This window comes from Thalassophryne amazonica, chromosome 2 (assembly GCF_902500255.1).
Source record: "Thalassophryne amazonica chromosome 2, fThaAma1.1, whole genome shotgun sequence".
Lineage (NCBI taxonomy): Eukaryota > Metazoa > Chordata > Actinopteri > Batrachoidiformes > Batrachoididae > Thalassophryne > Thalassophryne amazonica.
Window position 1 is genome coordinate 6,344,656 of NC_047104.1, and position 26,390 is coordinate 6,371,045.

Consider the following 26,390-nt stretch of genomic DNA (forward strand, 5'->3'; position numbering starts at 1 on the left):
GAGATGCTATAAAATAGACTTTAGTCACTGCAAACATCAACGTATTTGGCATTTCCCTTGCATTTGCATGGCCAAGACATCACCAAGGTGTGTTCCAGAAGTGTCAAGAATTATAAAGGCAGTCTTTGCATCTTTATTTAAAGTTTGTCGGCTAACATGTTGACAGTACACGTACAGTATTATCACTAATTTCTTAAAAAATTAATGAGCGCATAACCCCAAACGTTATGACCAGTGTGACTACTCTAAACTTCACATTTTGTTATATTCATCACTAAATCATCATAATTCTTCATTCAAAAATTATTATAAGGTAACCTGAGTAAATACAAAACAGAATTTGTCGTGAATATGCAAAAAAACCCCCAAAAAAACAGATAAATTCCAGAATGGCGGTGGGTGGGTGTTCATGGTGCTGTACATCAACTTGTTTTCCATAATGGATGAGAAAATGGCCGTTTGTATGAGTCACTCAGATGACCAAATGTTTATTATCCTTCTCTCATGACAATCAATCATCCCAGTAATTTCTTTTAATTTTTTTTGCCAAAGATCATCATAATCATAAAACCATTTCATGAATGTTACAGCTATAATTGCTCCTGTGGAGTGTACCAGACAATATGTTTTTTGTATTTAAACGTCATCATGCACAGGCCATCACTGCCTTTGCCCTGCCCAGTATATCACAGGAAGTGACATAATGAGGGACTAACTAGCAGCAAGGAGCTGGTTGCTGGAAGAACAAGTCTCTCTGGCTTTTCTAGTCCAGCTTTCCACCTGCAACAAGCCAATAAACACTCACAGTTAAACCTTTCATGACCTGCCAGGGGAATTTATTAATGTTGTCCCTCAGGGCTCAGTTCTTGGTACCTTTCCTTCATAATCTAACTCCTTCTCACCACTGTACTATTAATACACCTCCATGTTCATGCTGATGATACACATTACATTTCACTCCAGTCCAACATTAATATGTGTCTTTGATGATGAAGCAGTCAGATTCCAACTATTTCCTCAAATTCAACAAGGAAATTGAATTTGTCCCCTGAAGCTCATAATTTTGAATGAATCAGGACCACTTGAGGGGTCTAATAAACACTTATAATCCAGCCTCAGTGTACCATGACCCACACAAAAATGTTGAGCAAAATTAGAGCAACTTTGAACTCAGCCACATGGGGTGTGCAGCCAGCACACTCTGAATGCTGGTCACAAGCCTGGATAAATAAGCAGGGTTGCATCAGGAAGGGCATCCAGCGTAAAAGAACCCAAAATAAAGATGCAGAGTACAAATCGAATTTCCATACATGATCAGTCGAAAGAGGAGAAAGAGGTTGGCAGAAAAGGAATGGGATCACTGGAGAGATGAAGAAAGTAGACAGGAGTCCAAGGAGATGCAGCAGTGTAAGGCAAAAAGACAAGTGGCAAAAGCTAAGGAAAAGGCATATTGCGAGTTGTACAAGAAGTTGAACAGTGAAGAAAGAGAAAAGGACTTGCACTGATTAGCTAGACAAAGGGACAGAGCTGGAAAGGATGTGCAGCAGGTTGGGATGGTAAAAGATGCAGATGATAATGTGGAGACAAGTGAGGAGAGTGTATTGAGAAGGTGGAGGGAATATTTTGAGGAGCTAAAGAATGAAGAAAATGAGTGAGGAAAAAATGCTGGATGATGTGGAGAGAGCAAATGAGGAAGTGCAAGAGATTAGTAAGGATGAAGTGAGGGCAGCTATGAAGAGTGGAAAGGCAATTGGTCCAGATGACATTTCAGTGGAGGCATGGAAATGTCTAGGAGAGATGGCAGTGGAGTTTCTAATGAGATTGCTAAATAAAATCATGGAAAGTGAGAGGATGCCTGAGGAGTGGAGACGAAGTGTGCTGGTTCCTATTTTTAAGAACAAGGGTGATGTGCAGAGCTGTATTAACTACAGAGGAATAAAGCTGATCAGCCACAGCATGAAGTTATGGGAAAGAGTAGTAGAAGCTAGACTTAGAAAACAGGTGAAGATCTGTGAGCAGCAATATGGTTTCATGCTGAGAAAGAGCACTACAGATGCAGTGTTTGCTCTGAGAATACTGAAGGAGTTACACTATGTGTTTGTGGATTTAGAGAAAGCTTATGACAGGGTGCCAAGAGAAGAGTTGTGGATTGTATGAGGAAATCTGGAGTGGCAGAGAAGTATGTGAGTGCAGTGCAGGACATGTACAAGAACAGTGCAACAGCAGTGAGATGCATAGCAGGAATTACAGATTCATTCAAGGTGGAGGTGGGATTACATCAAGGATCAGCTCTGAGTCCTTTCTTATTTGCAATGGTGATGAACAGGTTGGCGAATGAGATCAGACAGGAGTCCTCATGGACTATGATGTTTGCAGATGACATTGTGATCTGTAGTGAGAGTAGAGAGCAAGTTGAGTCTAGTCTGGAAAGGTGGAGATATGCTTTGGAGAAAAGGGGAATGAAAGTCAGTAGGTGCAAGACTGAGACCATGTGTGTGAATGAGAAGGAGCCCAGTGGATTAGTGCAGTTACAAGGAGCAGAAGTGATGAAAGTAGATGAGTTTAAATACTTGGGGTCAACAGTCCAAAGTAATGGAGAGTGCAGGGAGGGTGGAGTGGATAGAGAAAGGTGGCAGGAGTGATTTGGACAGAAGAATATCTGCAAGAGTGAAGGATAAAGTTTACAAAACAGTAGTGAGACCAGCTGTGTTGGACGGCTTAGAGACGGTGGCACTAACAAAAAGACAGGAGGCAGAGCTGAAGAGCAGAGGAGGGACCCAGGGTATATAGGGAGAAGGATGCTGACGATGGAGCCACCAGGCAGGAGGAGAAGAGGGAGGACAAGGAGGAGGTTTATGGATGTGCTGAGGGAGGACATGCAGGTGGTTGGTGAGACAGAGGAAGATACAGAGGACAGGGTGAGATGGAAAACATTGATCTAATGTGGCGCTCCCTAACGGGAGCATCTGTAAAAAGAAGACGACAAACTGAAATTGACCTTTGTCACCATTCTTGCTGCTTTTATCCCATAACATTCAGTCATTGACAGTCCAAACTTTACCTTTTTGGAATCTGTATAATCAGACAAATAATGTGGTCTACTTTTCAATATGACAGACATTTTTCCATTTTGAACGCTGTGTAAATTCTTCATTGAGCCCCACGCGGCTATAGCTACCACCGTGGGGTGGCCGGCATACATTTGTGTGTCGTCATGGTATACTAAGGCTGGACTGTACGCAAGTGTTGTGTAGAACCTTTAAGTGGTACCAAAAACCTGCGTGGCCCAGAGACTAAGATAACTCTGCAGCTTCTGGTGGGATTTGAATCATGCCAAACCTGTTCCTCATGAAACATGTTTCAGTCAGTCTTGCAGCTTGCTACAGTGACATCAACTGCATTGCCAGCTTTCAGCTCAGAGTCACGGCCCGTATCTGTGCATCGCTCTCACACGACAACACGGAATTTAAACTGAGATAATGTGGAGGTGGAACGTGTTGACAGACTTTACCTCTCTGTGATTGGGGAAGCCATTAGAGCTGATGATGCGTTTGTAGTACTGGACAGATGCCTTTGGGTAGCGCGGTTTGTTTTTGTTCCTGAAGTCCACATAGTAAAGTCCAAACCTCTCTGAGTATCCTTCATCCCACTCAAAGTTGTCGAGCAGAGACCAGGCCGTGTATCCTTTGACTTTCACACCATCCTTTATTGCTACAAAAAAACAAAGAAACGTTTGTTTTCATGTTTATGAAATCTCTGTTTGGTGGAAGTAAAAACGTGAGGTATTCTTATGCTACTTGTCTGTCTCCATCCTCAGCCAAGTGATCTCATGTTTCCCGGTGGACCCTGAGACATTTCCAGGCCAGCTGGTAAATATAATCCCTCCAGCATGTCCTGGGTCTTCCCCGAGTCTCCTCCCATTTGGATATGCCTGGAAGACCTCCCTAGGGAGACCACCCGGGTGCATCTTCACCAAATGCCCAAACCACCTCAGCTGGCTCCTTTCGATGTGAAGAAGCAGCAGCTCTACTCTGAGTCCCTCCCAGATCGTCAAGGTTCTCACCCTGTCTGAGAGTGTAAGTCCAGATACCCGACCGAAGAACCTCATTTCTGCTGCTTGTATCCATGACCTTGTTCTATCAATCGTTATGCAAAGTTTATGACCATAGGTGAGGACAGGAGCATAAACTGACTGGTACAGTCAGAGCCTCGCCTTCCAGCTCAGCTTTCTTTTTTTTTTTATTCCCTGTCTGCATATATAGTAATGGTAAATGCCACACTGGCAGAACCATTTATGAACATTAATACGCATATATGCAATTTATTCTTGCAAGACAGAAGTTATGTAGTGCATGAGTGAATGTGGTGTGTGTGTGTGTGTGTGTGTGTGTGACCCCCATCCGCCCTTCCAGATCAGCCTACAACATCCTACTCGGAGCCAACCGACAACTTCTATCAGGAGGGACCGACCACCAAAACAACACAAAGACAGACAAGAACGAGAGACGAGTGGTGAAGACAATAACTGTGACGTGAGACACCGAGGAGACGGGGCCTCAACCATACAACATACCATGACAAACAACCACACATCAGCAACAGTCTGTTGTCTAATTAGTGAGCATCCATACCCTAATCCAGAACACCGTAGTGTTAATCCTCTTAAGAGCACCCAAAAACCGAATTGGGGATGACGGCCACAATCATGCGACCATCCACACACCGAGACACAGATCACAGCTAAATATCCGATCACTACTGTGGCTGGTGTGTTGGGCCAAGACGAGAGTACAGAACCTTACCATATGACATGGACCACCCCGGCACGCCAGAAGCCACGCGGCCGGCCACGAGTGACAATGGAAGTGGGTCCAGGACGCAGGGCCCCGGGGGAACCAGGAGAAAAGGGGCAGTGGAAGGGCACGGGGGCCAGGAAAGGCAGCCCCCAGAGCCACGGGGCAGCACAGCAAATCAACAGGGGAGCGGCCCGACGGCGCCGGAACGCACCCTGGACAACACCTCCCCCCCCCCACGGGGTCACAGGGAGCCGCCCCAAACCCAAGAGAAGCACACAGGGTGCCGGCATGGGCCCACCAATAGGGGGGGCCCCAGAACCACGCTACCCGGGCCATGGCCCCTGAGGGCGGGAACGAGCGGCGGCAAGGACAGGGAGCAAAGGAGCCACCGTAACCGAATCCAAAGCACAAGGTAGGGACCACCGAGCCACATGAGGGCAGGGCCTAGCACCCAGACAAGAGGCGAGGCCCGACCCCGGGGCCAGAAAAAGCACAAGGCCCCCCGACAGCCAGGCTCCCCAGCGCAGCCAGCAGTTCTCCCCAGGCTCCCTGGCTGTGTACGACCCCCTAAGTGTGCAAAGATAAAGTGTTGCATTAAAATCAGGGCAAGAGACGGCAGGTGGCAGACTGCCGTGGGTGGCCACGGCACACCGCTGTGCCACAGCCTGCCCTGCAAACCCACCACCGCCTAGTGACCCCGACTCTAAATTGGTGAAGGTGTTTACTAACCGTGTAGAAGTAAGGTGTGTGCATTAAAATTGCAAGGCAGGAGTGGCGGATGGGGATCGCAGTGGAAGGCTGCAGCGCACAGCTGCACCACAGACTGCCCTGCAAACCCATCCCCAACACCCTACCGCAAATCATGTGAACCCTACAATGTGCTATTTACAACCCAATATGATGTGCGTGCAGGTGCTAACCTGGTGAAGTGCATTAAAAGGGTGTGACATGTGAGGTCCAACCCCAAGCAGCAGGCGGAGGGAGAGGCGCGGCAAGGGGAGGAGGCCACCCACACCGGCCCCACCGGGCCCCCAGCCCAACCCCACATCCGGCGGAGGTGCCAGGGAAACCACAGGACGGGGGGAGGCGGGCAGCCCCGGAGGAGCACCGGAGGCCATACAGGAGCAAACCAACAGGGGGGACAGGGGGCCAGGGAGCTGCAAATGGACAGGCCACCCTGCCCGGAGGTCCCCGAACCAGGGAAGGTGCAGGATGAGACCCTGGAGCGGCAGGGGCAGCCAAAGAGCAAAGGGGAGACAGGCGGGCCCCACAAACCTGGAGGGAGAGGCCGGGGCGCGGGGGGGCCATGCACACCCGAGCACTGGGGAGAGGCACCACCCCCGCCCAGGCACCGGACCCTAACCCACCAACGGTAGAGCAGACAGACCCAACTGAAAAGGAACGATGGCCGCCAAACTCCCCCCCCCCCCCCCCCCCCCCCCCAAATATACAATATAAAGCGTCTTGGGGCAACTGTTTGTTGTGATTTGGCGCTATATAAAAAAATTGATTGATTGATTAAATTTTGGTACTTGGTTTTTTGATGAAGCGGCTATTTTTTCCATCGATATATATTTGATGAGGAGGTTTGACCAGTGGTTAATATTGATTGTTTATTTTTCCAATTCAGCAATTTTTTTTTTTTTTTTTTTGGCAATAGTCAGTGCTATAAGTATAGTTTTAGATTGTTTAGTTGGCAGGTCAATAATTGTCATGTCTCCAAGTAAACATGAATTAGGAGATAAGGGAATTCTATATCCCAAGACAGAGGACAATTTTTCAGTGACTTTGGACCATGTAGAAGAATTTTTAGGTCCATATTTGAACTGTGATGAACTATCAAGTGTCCTGATCCGAACTGTATGTCCTCTGGTTGAACTAGCAGGTGTTCAACCCAAAAAAAGGGCTCTATTAGTCATTTAGTCTGTCAGGGGCTTTCCAAGGCCTTTTAGGTGCTTTCCCGCAGGCCACGTGCGGGGGCCTCAGGCCAGCTGCACCTGTGGCTGAAGGGCTTTTAAAAAAAATCAGTTGTAAATCCTTCATGTTTTAATGGGAGCGTTTGTCACATTGAAATAATGGCCTAACACCTGCTTAGGGTTCACTAGAGGACGCTTCCAATAGAAAACCATGTCTTGGGAATGAAATAAATAAAAAAGTTGAAGGAGGAGCGATGCCCGCAGGTCTCCAATAAATAGACGAGCGCGGTTGTCATATTCAGTCTCTCTAGAGGACTCAGTTTGTCTAAGCTTTGTGTCGAAGGCTTAAATAAACTTAAAAACTCTGTGCATTTTATCTTGCTTAAGGCTGAATTATTCTAAAGTGTTGTGTCATTTTCTAGCATATCACTTGCAATTAGTTTGTGTTATCTAAAAGACGACATCCTGAGAAGACCAAAAAGACGAGCCGCGACAGAACTTGGCGAGCCAGCTTCAGGAGGGTCCAGGGGCATTCCGGCAGCCTGGGGCAGTCCAGCTCATCCCTCCAGACCGTAAATAACAGTGATCACGACTAAAAGGTAAGCAGAAACCTTTTATAATTTCTGCACGATCTGGAGGAGTGAGTCGGGATTTCCGCCCAAGTTGACAGGTGATATTTTTTAATTGCCTCTTACCCAAAAGAACCTGGACTAAGAAAATTGATAAGAGACTAAAAAAAGATAAGACTGAAAATTATCAGGCCTTGTAGATAAAATGCTCAGAAGGTGTGTGTGTTCCTGGGAAAAAGAATGTCTATGTGAGTGAAAGTTCAGGAATGTTCATGAACTCTGGTGCGGAAAGAGTGCGTGGAGAACTAACCTGGATGCTTGGGGAATAATTGGTGTTGAAATTCGTTACTAACGTGCCGGCTGATAGCATGCGCTGTAGGGGTTAATTTAGGGGAGTATACTGACAAATAGGTACAAGATAATACAAGGTTATTTAAAGAGTTTAACAGAGACTGAAGTGAAATAAGTGAGAAAAAAGAGTTTAACAAGAGAATACGTGCAGAGAAAGCACAAGATAAGCGCCTGAGGGGGCGCAGTAGAAATACCGTACGTGATAAAGAGATTTAAAGAGAAAAGTGCAAAGAAGCACAGCTGACAGTAAGTAAAAGAGCTCAATAAAGGACGTCATTTTTTAAGAAAAGAGAAAAACTATAAAAAAATAATAAAATAAATAGAGAGTTAGTGCAGAATACATGAGAATTAATGAAGCAGAAAATAGTGCAGTAAGGCACCAAATACACGCTTGTGGGGCGTGGGAGAAGAATAAGTAATTAAGTACACAGTAATATGAGTTTTTTTATAAGAAAAGAAAAAGAGAATATTTTCAGTGCAAAGGCACATTAAGCTCACGAGGAGCTCAGTAAGTGAAGAAAAAAAAAAGGCAGAAGAAAGTGCAGAAAGGCACAGGATACGCACGCGAGGCGTGGTAAGGCGTAGAAATAAATGAAATATTGTATGCTCAGAAAGGAGCTGGTGGAAAATAATATATTAAGCACAGGATACGCACGCGAGGCGCGGTAAGGCGTAGAAATAAATGAAATATTGTATGCTCAGAAAGGAGCTGGTGGAAAATAATATATTAAGCACAGGATACGCACGCGAGGCGCGGTAAGGCGTAGAAGTAAATGAAATATTGTACGCTCAAAGAGGGCGTGAAAAAAGTAATATATGAAGTTGCTGACAGCGCCGGAGAAGCTGTCTAACGTGAAGAAGAGATACATGCTTAAACAGAACACATTGGTGTTAAGTGAATAAAAAGGTTGTTTAAAGCCGCGGAGTGAAAAGTGGCAGAAGTCTAGATAGAGATATATAGAAAGTTGTTTTTAATAATTTTTGTGTATAAAGCTTTTGAAGATTGGTGTGTGGGAGAGTGGAGAGTAATCTGTGTAAAGCTGTGAGAACTTGCAGGCTGGCTGACATACAAGATTAATGTGAAAGACTACGAGGAGGAGGTGTTTAGACCCAACAGAAGGACTTGGGAGGTGCATGACAGGCAGAGAGGAAAGTGTGAAACAGAGACAGTGAAGAAAAAGACAGAAGAGTGCTATGTAAATACAGAGAAGGTAGATATTATTTCAAAGAGAGAAAACTAATAAACAAACATAGCAGAAAAAGAAAGAAGAAGCAGAAAGTTAAAAAAAATAAAAATAAAATAAAAATTAGAAGGGAAATAGAAAGTCGGGAGCAAAGACATTAGGAGGTGTTAGGGTTGTAAGAGGATTAAATAAATAAAGTTGGTTATAAATCAAAAGAGATAAAGCTTAGATTATAGTGAAAAAGCTGACAGACTGATCAATGCTTGGGACAGTCATTGATGGGAGACTTAAGTGATGATGAAATAATACTCCCAGAACATTACTTGACTGACGGAGACATCGAAACCCAGGGAATCAGGACACATTTTTGGCTGGAAAGGACCTATTTTGACAGGGTAGGAGCAGAACATTGGCAGGACGAACAAGAGATCAATCAGAAATTATGGCAGATTACTAAGGTAATCAATCTGAAGCAAAAGAAAGAACAATTCCCTCTAATTAATTGGGAGCTGCTGATAAGACGTCTGTGGCATCAGGGTTTAACCCCGTGGCTGGAGCTGCTTTGTGCTGACCCTAATAAAGAACTTAGCATACCATTAAATCATTTAGTAACACTACCAACCGATCCAGGTGAAGAACTGTTTCCTAGGTTGACTCTGACTGTGGTCCCAAGGAAGGTTCGGTGGGAAACAGGTAAATTTTCATATTTAGTTAAAGAAAAAGAAGATGGGCATAGCAGTTGGAAATTTAATCCTTTTAAGGGTTTAAAATACAAAACAGGTGTTACAGCCGGCAAGTTATTGGTCTGGATCAGGACAGCCCCTGAGGGACTACCAGAACACCATAGAAACACCTCACATAGCGTTTGTCAGGGTTACATGGGTAACTCTCAAGGTCAAGGTCGGGAAAGTACCCCGCTAGACTTAGTACTAAGAAAATATCCAGGAAAACGCACTAAGGCCAACCAATGTATGAGAAAGTGGCACAAAAGGTCACATGGGGGCAGGCAATGGCCTTTGGAGGGATCATTTGATCCGGTGATGTGTGAAGCAGTTGCGGTAGAAATACAGAAAAAAGAAATTAAAGATCAGCAGAAGAACGTAAATAACAACAAAAAAACGCACTGAAGAAAAAGAAGTTTTGGCCTTGTTCAAGCAGGAAGCACAGAGGCTACAGCAGAAAAGAGAAAAAATGACAGAGGAAAGATCCAAAGAGACTAAAGCCAGTGCACCGAGCTGGGAAGCAGAGCCACCCCCATATAAACGTCATGATATGGGAAAGACAGCTGGACAATTTGTATTAGGAACTCGTGAAGAGGACCAAGGCATGGATGTGGAGGGCAAATTCACACTGACACTAAAAGCTCGAGAGCCACAAGGAGACAGGTCCTCAGTCTGTCAAATGGATCATACAAGGTCTCCAAGTCCGAAAGTAAGTGGTCGCTCACCACGACCAGCAGGGGAGGCCACAAATAACAGTGACACGGAGGCAGACGAGGATAAAGAGAGAGACCTGAAGGCTCCGCCTGCACATCGAGGTCCACTGAAAACCGTCCCCTCCCACCATAAGTCAGCCGACTGGACCTTCACAGGCTATAGAGGCTCCGAAGAGTGGCACAAGAGCTTCTGTGACACACTGGATCTGGCCAGAAGGGATAATGAAGAACTAGCTGAGCAACTTCGGCTAGCGAAGGAAAGAATACAAAGACATAGGGACACCGAGGAAAGAAGAATATTACAACAATCGACGCCCAATCAAGGGAATCACATTATAGAGCCACCCACCCGAAAAATTTCTGGTGAGATCATCATTGAGAGTGCAAAAGAGGCCCGACTCAGGCAAAGACAACAATGTGTAGCCAAAGACATAGCGGCTTTAGAACAGAATATAACTGACTGGATGGACTGCCTGGAACCAGTCAGTCGCACTCGATCTGGAAGACAGTATGGAGTCCGCACAGAAGAAGAGGAGGACGAAGACTTCATATGCCCATTGGTGGTTAGAAATGGTCATCATGTGTATACCCCATGGAGCTGGACAGACATGGTGGGGCTGGCCAACAGGCTGCCAGACATCACCCAAGGAGCTGGGAGATGGATAACTGCCTTAGAAGAAGGCACTGCAGGGGTAACCTTGTCTTTAGGTGACATAAAAGCCTTGCTAATGCATGTCATGGGAAAACATGACACTGAAGAATTAGCAGGAAAGGTTGGACTAACACAGATGATGGGCACTAATCAACATGATGAAGTCCCCTTTAATCGCTATAGAAACTCCATGTGGGAAGGACTGAGAAGAAAGTACCCTGAGGTCTTGGATCCCTCTAAATTGGATGATGAGGAGTGGACACCTGAAGAGTGCCCAAAGAAGTTCCTGCACCGATTCCAGAAAAGATGGGCGGAGGAAACAGGAAATGCATGGAACCATTCTCCAGCAACTGAAATCCTGTTTAAAATAACTGTAAAAAAGGCTCTACCAGATGAGGTTCAGAAAGCCCTAGATGGAGTTGTGGGACTATCAAAAATGAATTGGGCTTTATACTCTGAGCATATTTGTCACCATCTTGAAATCTACAAGAAAGAAAAACAAAAAGAAGAAGATGCAGCAAAATCCCTGACGAAAAAATTGGTGCAGATGCAGTTGGGAGAGCTAACCAAAGTCAAGAAAGAAAAAACAAAGACCCAGGCACCAATGATGACCCCTGTTCCTTCTGAGTCGGCAAGCACAGGCCCTACGGCAAACACTGCTGCCACCTTACAGGCACCTGTGGTAACAGCCACACAGAGCCCCCAAGGAGCAGCAGGGAGCACTGCTGCAGGAGAAGTCTCAGCACCAGTGGAGCATCACTATCACTACCATAGCACTGGCACACCCGGAAATGGACCCACCTACAGTCATGGGTGGAGAGGAGAGTCACGGAACTTTCAAGGTCAAAGAGGAGGGTGGCGAAGAGGATCTCGCCAACCTTCATTTGGAAGCAGATTCCAAAACTCAGCTCCCAGGAACAGTCAAGCGGGACCGCCTATGGGACCAACACCCCCAATAGGGGATCAACCCTCTAATGAGTGTTGGAGCTGTGGACAACCTGGACATCGAATGAGAAATTGTCCGGCCCGACCTTGGGTTGGACCCTCTGCCTATTGGCAATAGGGAGGCCTAGAGAAGACAGAGGGGGAAACGGTGGCATTGGCTATTTCGATGATACCTAAGGAAGAGCCAACCGTCACTGTTAATATACAAAACAGAGATTTCCCTTTCATGGTGGATACAGGGGCAACATACTCTTGCATAGGGAAAATGGGCGCTCATCTCCCCCTCTCTGGGTCTGTAATTAAGACCATCGGCTTCTCTGGGAAGACTCAAATAATACCGTTTACACGCCCACTTCCTGTAACGATTGCAGGAAAAACAATTGAAGCACCCCTGTTATACTCACAAAATACACCTGTGAATTTGCTGGGAAGAGACATTTTATGTAAGCTACAAACCCAGATAGTGTGTACCCATCAAGGACTGCAAATACACTTTCCTGACGAAGCACTCGCCAACATTATGGTGCTTATGGACATGGAAAACAAGGTCCGACCTGTGCAACCCATGGTATACTGGCTGAAGTTACAACCAGAAAATTCAAATCTTCAACTGCAATGGGAAAAATGGAAGCCCTGGGCCGAACAACACTATGAAGCAGTATATACACCTAGTTTACCTTTACATGTCACCCTGATGTTCGATGCCAAACAAGAACAAACTGACTATGCATGCTGCTGGGATGTATTGATGAATCAACGGCTGTTTCACATAACCACCACAGAAATTTATTTAGGCCCCCAAGGGGCCGCAGCTTCTGTCAAGCTAACTTCAGCTGAACAACAATGGTATCAAGTGCCGAATGCCACACCTCATGTGACCCTTTTAGTCTCAGAAAAGTACGAATCCCATGACCTAGGTCCAATGGTAAAGACAGCCTCAGAAGTTGAAGAATGGCAAAACATGGAAAGTCCACAAGTACATCTGTCAAAAGACCAGCAGTTTATACGAATTAATTTAAAAGTAAATGATGAGGCTATAGCTCAAAAAGTGGAGCTCAATCCTAGACCAGAGGGACAGATGGTGTTATCGGCCCAACAAGAGAAATTGTTAGAGCAAATACCACCAGTGGTGTGGTCCAAAAGCAAAACGGATGTAGGACTAGTAAAAACAGCCTTACCAGTAAAAAATAAAAGTAAAACCGGGAGCAAAACTGCCTCACCAAAGGCAGTATCCATTAAAACCTCAGGCTATTGAAGGCATAAAACCAGTAATTAAGGGACTAATGGCAGCTGGAGTTCTAATAAAAACTGCAAGCCCATGCAATACTCCTATCTATCCTATCCCTAAAAACAATACCAAAGAGTATCGGCTGGTACATGATCTGCGTCCTATCAATGCAATAATAGAAATGGATGCACCTATAGTACCTGATCCGCATACTATACTATCAAGCATCCCTGCTGGAGCAAAATGGTACACAGTAATTGATCTGTGTTCAGCCTATTTCAGTGTGCCTGTGCACCCAGACTCACAACATTTGTTTGCATTCACATTTCTGGGACAACAGCTAACGTATACACGGCTACCTCAGGGACTGAACCTGTCCCCAGCCATCTTTAACAAAGTCCTGGCTGAAGATTTACAACACCTTGACATACCCAGTACATTGGTGCAATATATGGATGATCTCCTTATTGCATCAGAGACTCAAGAACAGTGTGAAAAAGATTCATTAATTGTATTGCATGCATTGGCAGATGGAGGTCATAAAGTAAGTAAGGACAAATTGCAGTTCTGCAAACAACAAGTAGAATACTTGGGAAGACAGTTGTGTGGGACCACGCGATGTATAGCCCCAAGCCAAGTGGAGGCTATAATCAAGGCTCCCAAACCCCAAACAGTGGGACAGATGCTTTCATTCCTTGGGATGGCAGGGTACAGTCGGCCGTGGATTTGTGATTATGCTATAAAAACTGCACCTTTGCGTGCCATGATTAGAGCAGTGGGGCAAACAAGCAATGCAGCTCTCCTCGTCTGGACAGATCAGGCAACGGGAGCTTTTGAGGCCCTAAAAACAGACATGCAATCTGCTCCCGCGTTAGGTAACCCAGATTATGGGAAACCTTTCCATTTGTATGTTACTGAAAAAGCTGGATATGCTTGTGCTGTACTAATGCAGGAAACAAATGAAGGAAAACAACCATTGGCCTATTATAGTACAAAGCTTGACAACATTGAAACAGGATTGCCACCATGCTATCAGGGTCTAGCAGCAGCTGCCTTTGCATTTCAAAAAGCATCATCCATAATCATGGGACATGCAGTAACGTTGTACACGTCGCATCAGTTACATGCCCTGCTAATCAGTCAACGTTTTGTCTTAACACAAGCTAGACGCACTGGATATGAAGTTGTGTTGTCCGCTCCAGAAATAACAATACAACGTTGTCACACGGTGAATCCCGCCACCAAATTGACCACACCGTTAGATGGTACTCCACATAACTGTGTGGCAGAGACAGAGAAATTTTTGAGAGCCAGAGAACATTTGTATAATCACGCCATAGATGCAGATCTAACCCTGTTCGTGGATGGCTCATGCTTTCGGGATGCCGCGGGATTGCATGCGGGTATGGGGATTGTTAAACTAAACACGGATGGCGAGACCTTTGAATTACTGGAGTCCCAAGGAATTGATCAGCCTTGTTCAGCCCAACTGGCAGAAATTAAAGCCTTAACTATGGCTTGCCAGATAGCTAAAGATCAACGTGTTAATATCTACACAGACTCAGCCTACGCTTATGGCGTATGTCATGTACATGCAAACATTTGGAAACAAAGGGGATTCCTGAGAGCAGATGGCACCCCTGTCACTCATGGAGAAGCGATTTCCCAACTGTTACAAGCTCTCCAATTACCGTCTGAGGTAGCCATCATTAAATGTGCAGGTCATCAAAAGAATAATAACATCATAGCTCAAGGTAACAACCTAGCAGATGACGCAGCTCGCAAAGGAGCACAAGGAGAAAATATGTTTCCCCTGCTAACCATCCAAGATTGTGCCCCACTGGTTTCACTTGACGCACTGATAGTGGCTCAAAGTAGGGCCAGTGGAGAAGAAAAACGAATGTGGGTTAAACGAGGCGCTATTGAGACACGCAGTCAGGGGCCAGCGGACAAGCTGTGGCGCAGTAGTCATGGACATTTTGTGTTACCCACCAATTTATTACGACATGCAATCATTTGGGCCCACGGACCCGATCATTGTTCGCGAGTCCAAATTATGAACAAACTAAAAGCTGTCTGGTGGTCACCATATATGGCAGCAACAGTGGACCGTTTGTTGAATGAGTGTGAGGTATGTGCACAGTACAATGTCCGGAAATCATTCACAGCCCCTTTAGCCCACATTCCGGTCCCTGATGGGCCATTCAGACATCTTATGATGGATTTCATAGACATGGGAGCTGAAAATCGAGTTAAACGAATGAGATATGTTTTGGTAGTGATATGCAGATTCAGCCGATGGATTGAGGCAGTAGCCTCTGCAAATCAAGACCATAAAACGGTAGCCAAATTCTTGTGCCGAGATGTCTTTCCAAGATTTGGCATTCCAGATACCATCTCATCTGACAACGGTAGGGCTTTTGTAGCCAAGGTTACACAAGAAACATTCAAACAATTGGGTATCAAACAGAAGTTTGGGTGTGTTTATCACCCTCAATCAAATGGGGCAGTGGAACGGGCTAATGGCATTTTAAAGAACAAACTAGCAAAAATCATAGCAGACAGCAATGGCAAACTAACCTGGCTGGATGCGTTGCCGCTTGCTTTATTGTCAATGCGCTCACAAACTAACCGACTAACCCATTTGACACCATTTGAAGCTCTTACAGGTCGGCCGATGCCTATTCCATACCTGAGAGGACCCTACGAAGGACCATCGCTGGAGCAGCTACAAGACGAATGGCATAATTATCTGAGACAGTTAACCCAAATACACAAAACTATCTTTTTGCAGGTCAAAGGTGCTACAGAAGACAGAGAAGCAGAGATTCCACTCGAAAATCAGAGCATCCAGCCTGGTGATCTGGTTTACGTCAAGGTGTTCAAAAAGAAGTGGGACAGGCCCCGCCGAGAAGGTCCTTTTAAAGTTATTCTTGCCTCACGTACAGCAGTCAAAGTAGACGGTAAGGACACTTGGTTTCATTTAAACCACTGCTGTAGGGTTGGTGGCCCAGCGCCCCTGCGGCCTCGGCAAGCTCGTCTTGGCAGAGCCGCCGGGCCAAGGGGGGAAGCAGGAGAAGCCAGAGACCCTACAGCAGCACCGAGGGACGGCCACGCCTCCCTGCAGCCAGAAGAAGCACCGAGGGAAGGCCACGCCTCCCTGCAGCCAGAAGAAGCACCGAGGGAAGGCCACGCCTCCCTGCAGCCAGGCGAACACTGGCCAAGGCGCTCACAGAGACTGATTGAACAAAGACGACGCACAGCTTCAGAGAGTAGTGGATCCCTGCCAGATAGAGCAGCGACAGACTCAGATGCAGACTCAGACAACTGGAGACGCAGGCCAACAGACAGACAGAAATACAGACCGACAGATAGACAGGCCACAGGAGACATCAGACTCGGACAGCAACTCAGTAGATTTACCGACAGAAGAACCGCAGGAAGTACAACCCAGACAAAGCACAGATACACCACCACCCTGAATGTGGGCAAGAATTCTCTGGGGGCCCTGTACAACCTGGCCAAGCAGCACAAGGAGCTGGAAAGATCCATCAGAGAACTGCACGACTGTCTGAAAGCCAGAATTCCTGATCCTTCCCCCACTACCCCTGAAAGGCCAACCTCCCCATGTTCCCCAACTTCTCCCAAAACTTCAGATGCTGAGTAAATGCTGAGGAGCGCGGACTGACGTAATGGCACTGAACACGGACTATGATCTTGGTTCTTGAGTTTGAATTGCGGACTGGTTTCAGAAATCTGAGTGTAACTAAAAACAAAGAAGGATATATGTTAGTAACGAAAGTTGGGTAAATGTCTGTCCTTACCATCATCTGCGTAACACAGATAAAGCTAAATACATACACATAGATATCACATTGCAAAGTTATAAAAAGGGGACCCTTACACGGCGTGTTTGTAGATTTAGTAGTAAAGATGCACCATAGGGACCCCTTTTTTCTTAAATTATAGCATGCCTCAAGAGACATGCATTGCCTAAATTTGGTGTCTGGCCAAAACGGGCATTAGAAAACAAGCTGAAAAAGAAGAAAAACAAAGTGGAGAATGTTGAGAAATGGCCTATAATGAAAACCATTATATGATTGACTAAGGCAAATGACTTAAGGACGGACATGAAGGGAAACCATTTATTGTGTTTATCATTTAACTAGACATAGCTGCGCTAACCTTAGAATAGTTTCTTGATTGGTTGACTAAATAGTGGTAACGTAGGGGTTATTTGATGCATTTAAATAATAAATGTGTGACGCTTTAACAAAATAATATGTAGAACCAAGTATAATGGGTTGGAGCCTCTGGTTGAGTGAGTCAATAGATGCCAGAAGATGATTGGTTGCACTGATGTCAATGTAAAGCCTTTACTTTGCCATGATTAAGAGGTTGATGTAACTTGTTTTATGTGGCCATTTTAAGTGCCTTGAATTACACCAAAACTCAATGTTTGAATGTCACCTTGTGTTGATATAATCCAGCTAATTGCTCACCTTGTGCCTTAGTATGTAGGTTCACCTGCACTGCAATATATTTACCGTGTGAAGTATCACTGATATTCATATCCGCACCAGAGTTATCAGTAACTCGAGTGATGTGTTTTTCTTTTTTATTGCAATGCACAAATGAGGATGTCTTGTCAGTAAACAACCCAAGAGTATAGTTGATGTAATGGGACTCTTTCGAGTCCCAGAGGAGGGACTGTAGAAGAATTTTTAGGTCCATATTTGAACTGTGATGAACTATCAAGTGTCCTGATCCGAACTGTATGTCCTCTGGTTGAACTAGCAGGTGTTCAACCCAAAAAAAGGGCTCTATTAGTCATTTAGTCTGTCAGGGGCTTTCCAAGGCCTTTTAGGTGCTTTCCCGCAGGCCACGTGCGGGGGCCTCAGGCCAGCTGCACATGTGGCTGAGGCCACGTGCGGAGGGGGCCTCAGGCCAGCTGCACCTGTGGCTGAAGGTCTTTTAAAAAAAATCAGTTGTAAATCCTTCATGTTTTAATGGGAGCGTTTGTCACATTGAAATAATGGCCTAACACCTGCTTAGGGTTCACTAGAGGACGCTTCCAATAGAAAACCATGTCTTGGGAATGAAATAAATAAAAAAGTCGAAGGAGGAGCGATGCCCGCGGGTCTCCAATAAATAGACGAGCGCGGTTGTCATATTCAGTCTCTCTAGAGGACTCAGTTTGTCTAAGCTTTGTGTCGAAGGCTTAAATAAACTTAAAAACTCTGTGCATTTTATCTTGCTTAAGGCTGAATTATTCTAAAGTGTTGTGTCCTCTTTCTAGCATATCACTTGCAATTAGTTTGTGTTATCTAAAAGACGACATCCTGAGAAGACCAAAAAGACGAGCCGCGACAACCAAAACCACTGGACAAGTGAGCAGAGCCACAGGACTTGATAATAGGTATCAGTGGTGTTTAGTTCACACTGTGAACAAACAGCAGAGTCTGAGAAACCCATTTTATACATCTTATATTGTGTGATGTGTGTTCTATAAAGAACTTTGTATTGGATGAGTTGTAATTTGGTATTTTTGTCATTGAAAATGTGTTTTTACAGGGTGGTCAGGGTCAGAGGTCATTTTAAACTGGGTAAACAGTGTAGACAGTGTCTACACATGATATTAACTTATATACCTTAGACAAGGTTTTCTTTATTGGGAGGAGGTTCTTGATGTCTGTCACTAATGTGGGTGGTTCTGGTGGGCACTGATGCGTCTGAATTTTTGACATCACAGCATACTTTACTTGATGGTAATGAATAAAATTTCCTCGTGTAATTCCAAACCTCTGCATCAAGTTGTTAAATGGTATAAACCTTTTATTTTGAAAGAGGAGATGAAGGTGTGTGATTCCTTTCTGTTTCCATGTGCTGACATGAAGAGTTGCTTTATGGATCCAAATAGGAGCCTCTGTACAGATTTCCATTAGAGAGTTTGTAATTTCTAAGGTTTTCCACCAGGCAGTCAGAGTGGAAGAAATCAACGGATTTTTAAAACATTTATGGCGTTTAATGGAAGTAGTAATAAAGGGTAAATCTGAGAGTTTGATGTTGTTACATTCTAACTGTTCTAATTCAATCCAGGAGCTGTAGACTGGATCAGGATGAATCCTTTTGAACAAGTATTGTATCTGGTTAGCCAGATAATAATGGACTAAATTTGGTGCTTCCAGACCTCCTTGAGATTTATTTTTCTGAAGAGTAGCTAGACTAATTTTAGCTTTTTTATTTTTCCAGTAAAACTTTGAGATGGCCGAATCTAAAGGCCAGCTGAGCTTTCTAACCGACGACGGACCGGTACAGCATCCACAAGACCTCCGATCCCCTGATCTGTCTGTCAATCTTATCCACATACCGGATGTGAACAAGACCCCGGATGCTTGAACTCCTCGAGTTGGGGCAAAACAACTCTTCCCTGAATCTCTCCTCCCCTTTTCTGACAGAGGACCATTGTCTCATACTTGGAGGAGCAGATGGACATTAGGAGCAGGTGTGGTTGAACCTACACGTAGCTTGAAATGCATCTGTTTTTGTCAGTTTCCAAAAGCTACTACTGTTCATAAGTTAAACTAGTCAATAATGAATAAAGCACCTTAAATTAACTCCACCTTGTTCAGATGTACCATAACAATAACTTCTTACCCTTTAATATTTCAGCACCAACAAGCTGAATGATATAATAAGTAAAACCGACAGAGCACTCTGCACAAACCTCCGTCAGACCCGTCATAAGAGCAGGTATTAATAACATTAGAATTTGCGTGCTCTGCCTAATCTTGCAGACTGGCTGCAGAATGATTATTTGTGTTACAACTCCTTGTTCCACCTTTGAGGAGGTCATGGATGTAGTCTTTGAAGTACTGCATCCTCCAGTCGTCACAGAGGTCGGTGCAGGCCGTCTTCTCTGACACGCCGTTTTCAGTCACGTAGATGGTGGGATTTCCATACTGTGTCTGTCAGAGACAGAGATGGTACACTCGCATTACTGCATTTACTTATTCATTTTTAAAGATGTATAGTTTCAATCAATCAATCAATCAATTTTATTTATATAGCGCCAAATCACAACAAACAGTTGCCCCAAGGAGCTTTATATTGTAAGGCAAGGCCATACAATAATTACGTAAAAACCCCAACGGTCAAAACGACCCCCTGTGAGCAAGCACTTGGCTACAGTGGGAAGGAAAAACTCCCTTTTAACAGGAAGAAACCTCCAGCAGAACCAGGCTCAGGGAGGGGCAGTCTTCTGCTGGGACTGGTTGGGGCTGAGGGAGAGAACCAGGAAAAAGACATGCTGTGGAGGGGAGCAGAGATCGATCACTAATGATTAAATGCAGAGTGGTGCATACAGAGCAAAAAGAGAAAGAAACACTCAGTGCATCATGGGAACCCCCCAGCAGTCTAAGTCTATAGCAGCATAACTAAGGGATGGTTCAGGGTCACCTGATCCAGCCCTAACTATAAGCTTTAGCAAAAAGGAAAGTTTTAAGCCTAATCTTAAAAGTAGAGAGGGTGTCTGTCTCCCTGATCTGAATTGGGAGCTGGTTCCACAGGAGAGGAGCCTGAAAGCTGAAGGCTCTGCCTCCCATTCTACTCTTACAAACCCTAGGAACTACAAGTAAGCCTGCAGTCTGAGAGCGAAGCGCTCTATTGGGGTGATATGGTACTATGAGGTCCCTAAGATAAGATGGGACCTGATTATTCAAAACCTTATAAGTAAGAAGAAGAATTTTAAATTCTATTCTAGAATTAACAGGAAGCCAATGAAGAGAGGCCAATATGGGTGAGATATGCTCTCTCCTTCTAGTCCCTGTCAGTACTCTAGCTGCAGCATTTTGAATTAACTGAAGGCTTTTCAGGGAACTTTTAGGACAACCTGATAATAATGAATTACAATAGTCCAGCCTAGAGGAAATAAATGCATGAATTAGTTTTTCAGCATCACTCTGAGACAAGACCTTTCTAATTTTAGAGATATTGTGCAAATGCCAAAAAGCAGTCCTACTCTAGCCACCTGCTCCAAGTCCAGCCCATGAACTAGAGCTACTTTAAAATAAATAAATCGTGTACAAGGTAATTTTTAAATTTTGTTTAACAGGGCTGGAACATAATTAAATACTGGGCCGTGTTCATGAAAGGCTGAAGTCTTCGTGCTCCAAGTGCCTCAAGTCTTAATGTATGGTTGTGAGACTTGGATGCCCTGTCTCTTTGGAGGATCCTTGGGTACCGTTACTTTGTGTCAATCAAGCGGTTACTTGGAGAGACTCCAATGAGGGGCATCACTTGGATTGTGAGGAAACATCTGTTATCGTCACTTTGGCCACGCCATGTGATTCTCTGGACATGATCCATCACACAGGTGCCTCAGTTCTGAGGACTCCAGCAACTGGAAAAGGTCAAGGAGATACCAGTGCTTCACCTGGCTATAGCATGGTTACTTTCAAGACATGGGGATGGACTGGTTGAATATCTGGATGGAACAGATTAGCGTTATATCCCTGGTGGCATGGTCAGGTGGCATGGCTAGCCAACATGACGTCTTCCAGTCCACCCAGTTAGTCTTATGGTAGCCTGTGGTTGGACAACAAGCCTCTGTATCCCACCTGTAGTGGGTGTGGCTCCACCTTGTTGCATCTACTGCAGGAAATCTGATTTCAAATGTCACTTAATGGCAGGGCTAGGGTTAGCTTGACTGTAGCTATAGTTTTGTGTCATGCAGCGATCATCTGTTTTTACACCTTCAGTGACGTACCCATGGATTGTTGAACATGATCCAGTGCTTCACTTTGTTTCCAAATCGCTCAAAGCACAGACTGGCAAAGTCGTTGGAGTAGCTGACCATGCTGACATTCTGCCACCCGCCATATTTCTCCTGTAACACCTGACAGACAGGAAGTCAGTATCGGCATCCACAGCTCCCAGTCAACACCTACATACTCAAAAGGTAGGTGAGTTCAGGTCTCACCTGAGGCAGATCCCAGTGGTACAAGGTAACAATGGGCGTGATGTTACTGTCCAACAACGTGGTAATCAGGCTGTCATAGTATTTGATTCCTTTTTCATTGATGTGGTCACCTGGGGGTGGGGCTAGGCATGGCAATAATTTATACAATCAGCAATGTTTATCATCAGTGGTGGAACTAAAGATTATTTTCCCTGAAGGCCTTACTTCTTGATTCACTTAATTGCTCATCCATCCATTCTCCATTTCATTTTGCTCCTCATCGAGGACCCCAAAGGCACCTCCCCATCGAGGACCCCAAAGGCAGATCCCCATCGAGGACCCCAAAGGCACCTCCTCATCGAGGACCTCAAAGGCAGATCCCCAGAGGACCCCAAAGGCAGCTTTTCATATACAATTCCAATGACAGCTCCTGCTGTCATTTCCACACCAGAAGGGGTATATAATTTTACAGGTATGTTTCCTGTTGGATGGGACAGGTCCAGGTCAGCTTTTCTCCACAATGAAGCCATAGGGGGATGACTCCAGAAAATGTGAGAACTAATGAGAACGGAAAGAGTCCAACACCCGCTGAGAGCGCGCAGCTCTCACGACATTCATAGAAGGCAAACCAAGAGACCAGAAAGCCCACAGTTATCACACCACTGCCCGGAAGACACTGCTGAGGTAGTAGTTGTTTCATTACTGGCCACGATTTCTCATCTGGCAGACAGACGGGAGAACTCAGCCCAGGTTAGGGGTAGGGTTAGCCCCGGGCCCAGCTCACAGCCAGGGCTGAGTCTGTGTGACAGAGGCCTGCAGGAGGCGCTGTGCACGTGGAAGTCAATAGGCCTCACTCCCTGGACAGCCAAAGGATACTGTGGCCACTCAGGCCAGAGCCCAAGTTTTGGCAGACCATGCCAGAGATCGTGAGTTCACATCCCAAGGGGAGGGAGTGGGAGGAGTCAAGAACAAAACAACGCAGATGAGAGAGACTACAGCCACAACATTGGCACAGGGACAAGTCCTCTCATAACCGAAGCTACAGAGTTCCTAAGTAGGGTGTAATGTGGGTAACTGAGAACCGTCATTTAGCACTTTGCTACATTAGAGCAAAATGAACTGGCAGCTTGTTGTGTAATTTAAAGTGTAATTGTTCTTTAAAGCCTTGAAAGGCCGATTACAGTGAGTTAGGGTACAAAAAAATGTCAGGAGTGTGGTTACTTTTCAGTCCACTGGGTAAAATCCGTGGCCAGGAGATGGAGAAACGATAGTGATTCAACTTCATGTCCTTCATCAGGACAACATCATCCTAAAAACACAGAAGAGGAAACATTTTCAAACACCTGAGGGAGTGTTTCTCCTCATCACTGCTGCCCATGTGTTTGACCCTTGCACCTGTGCAGCACCTTGGGGTGACTTATGCTGTGATTTCACACTGAATAAATAAACTGAATCAAACAGTCAATGAGGTGTATTCAAGATTTTCAAGATTTGCCATCAGTCCAACACACTGTTGTGGCAATCCCTCGGTGGTGAGGAAGATGGTCTCTTAGTCACTTCCTGGATGGGACGATGGACCCAGAGATGACTGAACAGACGCCTGTGCGTGGGTTTGTTTAACGTGGGAATGCCGCTGCACACCAATACATGATCCTGACAGAGCCTTCATCTGGTCCAATGGCTAGGAAACCCCAGAAGGTCGGGGTCAGAAGACCTGCTGCCGCCTTTATCCACCTTCACAGCTTTTGGGTTACAAGCCATCACCTGGTCCACCTGATCCACCTTTGAGGACGAACACGGACGACGGGTTGGATTTTGACACCCCCAACACTTTGTACACAATAATGAACCATAAACACTGTGCCGAATGTTGTGCTTGTACCATGAAAACACAACCGTCTTTACCACCGACAGGAAGGGTACATTTGCAAGATTATAAAAAAGAAAAAAGAACCCGTGTAAAACTGAATTGATACAAATGATGAATTTAGGTTGCGATTTGTGGCAGGAGTAATTTATGTCCTCCGTTACGCTAACATTTTTTCGGGATAAGTCACGGTGCACGTTACCTTGAATTTGTAGTATCCCTCACATGACGAGTCTCCCGTGTCGTTTAAGAAAACTGCCCCCTTTCTGTGAGAAAATTCGTCCCAGATGCTCATTCCTTTGCCGTCTACGTTCCACGCTCCTTCAGTCTGGTAAGCGGAGCTTCCAGCTCCCCAAGAGAAATCTGCAGAGGAAAACAGTTTCCTTCAGGTCAACTCACTGTACATCATCTGACCTTTGACTTTTAGAAGCACCAGAGGGAAATGTGCTGTAGAAGAAAGCTGATCTCTCATTCTTTGTCCAGTCAAAGACCTCGGTGGATGAGACACACAGGACTAGCGTGAGCATGTGGTACCACGTTGGGATGCGTCGCCGCAGCATCGTCTTCAGTTACACCTAAACGACATGATAGGGATGCAAACATTCAGTCCAATAACCATTTGGTTCAAAAGGATTCCTACCAAAGAACAAAGTCTTTCTTTGTGTATGGCTGCAGTTTATACCATGAACGATCTCATGACAATGTGTGCAGAAGGTGTTTTTACGTGGTGTCAGAGCAGGTTTCTACAGAAAAAAATATGGAAGAGTTGTTGGGTTTTAGTGAGTCCATCTCAGCCAGTTCATCAAGACACTAACTCAAAAACAATAAATGCTATCATATTGTAACTCACCGGCTTAAAAAAAAAGCACATAATGAAAATGAAGTCATGAAGCAGCAGTTCACTGATGCAACACATCAACCTAAAAAGCAATTTTAACTATGCAAGATCCCATAGACATGTCTGCCACCTGCTGGATGGTTAGTGGATAATAGAAGGATGGTAAATTAGTAACTGTGGTTGAACCTTAAGTTCATGTGCCATGTGTTGAACACTAGGCATGTGTGGGCCTAGTAACTGCGAGAAACATGATGCCTCCGAGGTGGGCAAATACGGGCTCAAATACACATCACAACAGAAAAGTAAAACAGGAATAGATAGAACGTGTGGCTGGGGATGATGCCAGAAATTTTAAAGGCGACTGCACTGTTCTGGAAGGTTTCCCGTGTTCTGGTGCATTGTTCCAGAATCTGTATCAAAAAGAAGACCTCTCATGATGTGTTAAATGGGGCCTTATTCAGATTCAGATTAGTTTGTTAATCCCAAAAGGGCAATTCATTTATGGCAGCCCACCCATAATTACAGAATAAATATGATAAAAAAAATGAGTGTGAATAAATGAAAAATTAAATGAGCAGCTGTCCATTTCTTAAAGTTTTATGTTGCTTCAAGTGCACGTCATTCAGAATGGTTACATAAAATTTTAGCCATTTCGTATTTTTCTACTTGTGTGTTTAAATACTCACTTTGGTGACATTTTTGCTCAGTCATAACAATGTGTACACAAATGACAATGTTCATTTTATGCTTAAATAAACAAAATCCCAAATTAAAATAATAATAATTATCATAAGCAAACATTTAATGTTACATCAAATTATATTGTAAAGATCAAGATTACACAATGAGCCCACATCATTTGCGTTCACACACACTCATTTTTAAGCTACCGTCATGCTAACTAACCAAGCCGACGGGCCTACATTCATTGCCTACATAACTCAACAGTTCCTTTTAGGTCGTGCATTTGTACCATCCAGTTTTGTCAAGCAACAGACAAATTATGTCAGTCTGCATCTGAACCATTTCTACTTCAACAAGGCACAATTTCATGAATGTGATTGTAGCGTTGTTAGCTAACAGCAGTGTCCGTGTCAGGGATTGTTTGTACCATATTGTACTTCAAAATCTGGAGTATTTTAAACTCATTTTCAGTGATCTTACTTTATTTGTGCACTTATTTATTTATTTTTTGTAAACCCATTATTACAGTTCAGTAACATTTTAGATAAGTACATTTCCATCAAATAGTCAGGTTCAAAACATCAACAAATTAAAATTTTGTTTAAAATCTTGGTAAAGTAGCAAACACGCATTTTTGGAAGCATAAAAGCTACATATAGGAGAATCTAAATAATATGTTTATGTTTGTAGACATGCCTTCATTTTACTATAATAATACATAAGCGGAATATTACTAAGAATTAATTCCCAAAGAAGCACAATTGAACATTAAAAGATGGTTGCATCTGCTAGTCATTACCAATTTATCACCTGGTTATAAGCACAACACACCATCAACATTAACGTTAAAATTGATTTCATACCACAAATTATGTGATTTTTAGAAAATACTCCACTTCTGAATCATGTTACTCAAGTGTGCCTGATATTTTGTTCACAAGTTGTCACATACTTTTAAAAGAAAAC

General features: G+C 44.5%; 1 protein-coding gene across 1 annotated transcript; it reads right to left on the bottom strand.

Moving 5' to 3' along the window:
• Positions 1–711: 711 nt before the first annotated feature.
• LOC117501538 (lactase-like protein) lies at positions 712–24,471 on the bottom strand. The gene is made up of 8 exons (XM_034160429.1): positions 24,336–24,471; positions 24,105–24,265; positions 23,257–23,344; positions 22,057–22,166; positions 21,844–21,972; positions 19,918–20,044; positions 3,512–3,711; positions 712–780 (listed from the first exon to the last, which is right to left on the bottom strand). Exons 1-8 carry the CDS (start codon positions 24,460–24,462, stop codon positions 712–714), a joined length of 1,011 nt encoding a protein of 336 aa, XP_034016320.1. The 5' UTR covers positions 24,463–24,471.
• Positions 24,472–26,390: the final 1,919 nt, after the last annotated feature.

Coding starts and splice junctions, on each gene's coding strand:
- LOC117501538 (XM_034160429.1), bottom strand. CDS start 24,462: ATGCTGCGGCGACGCATCCCAACGTGGTACCACATGCTCACGCTAGTC. Junction 24,266..24,335: donor CTACAGCACATTTCCCTCTG/GTGCTTCTAAAA, acceptor TTTCCTCTGCAG/ATTTCTCTTGGGGAGCTGGA. Junction 21,973..22,056: donor ACCACTGGGATCTGCCTCAG/GTGAGACCTGAA, acceptor CCTGTCTGTCAG/GTGTTACAGGAGAAATATGG.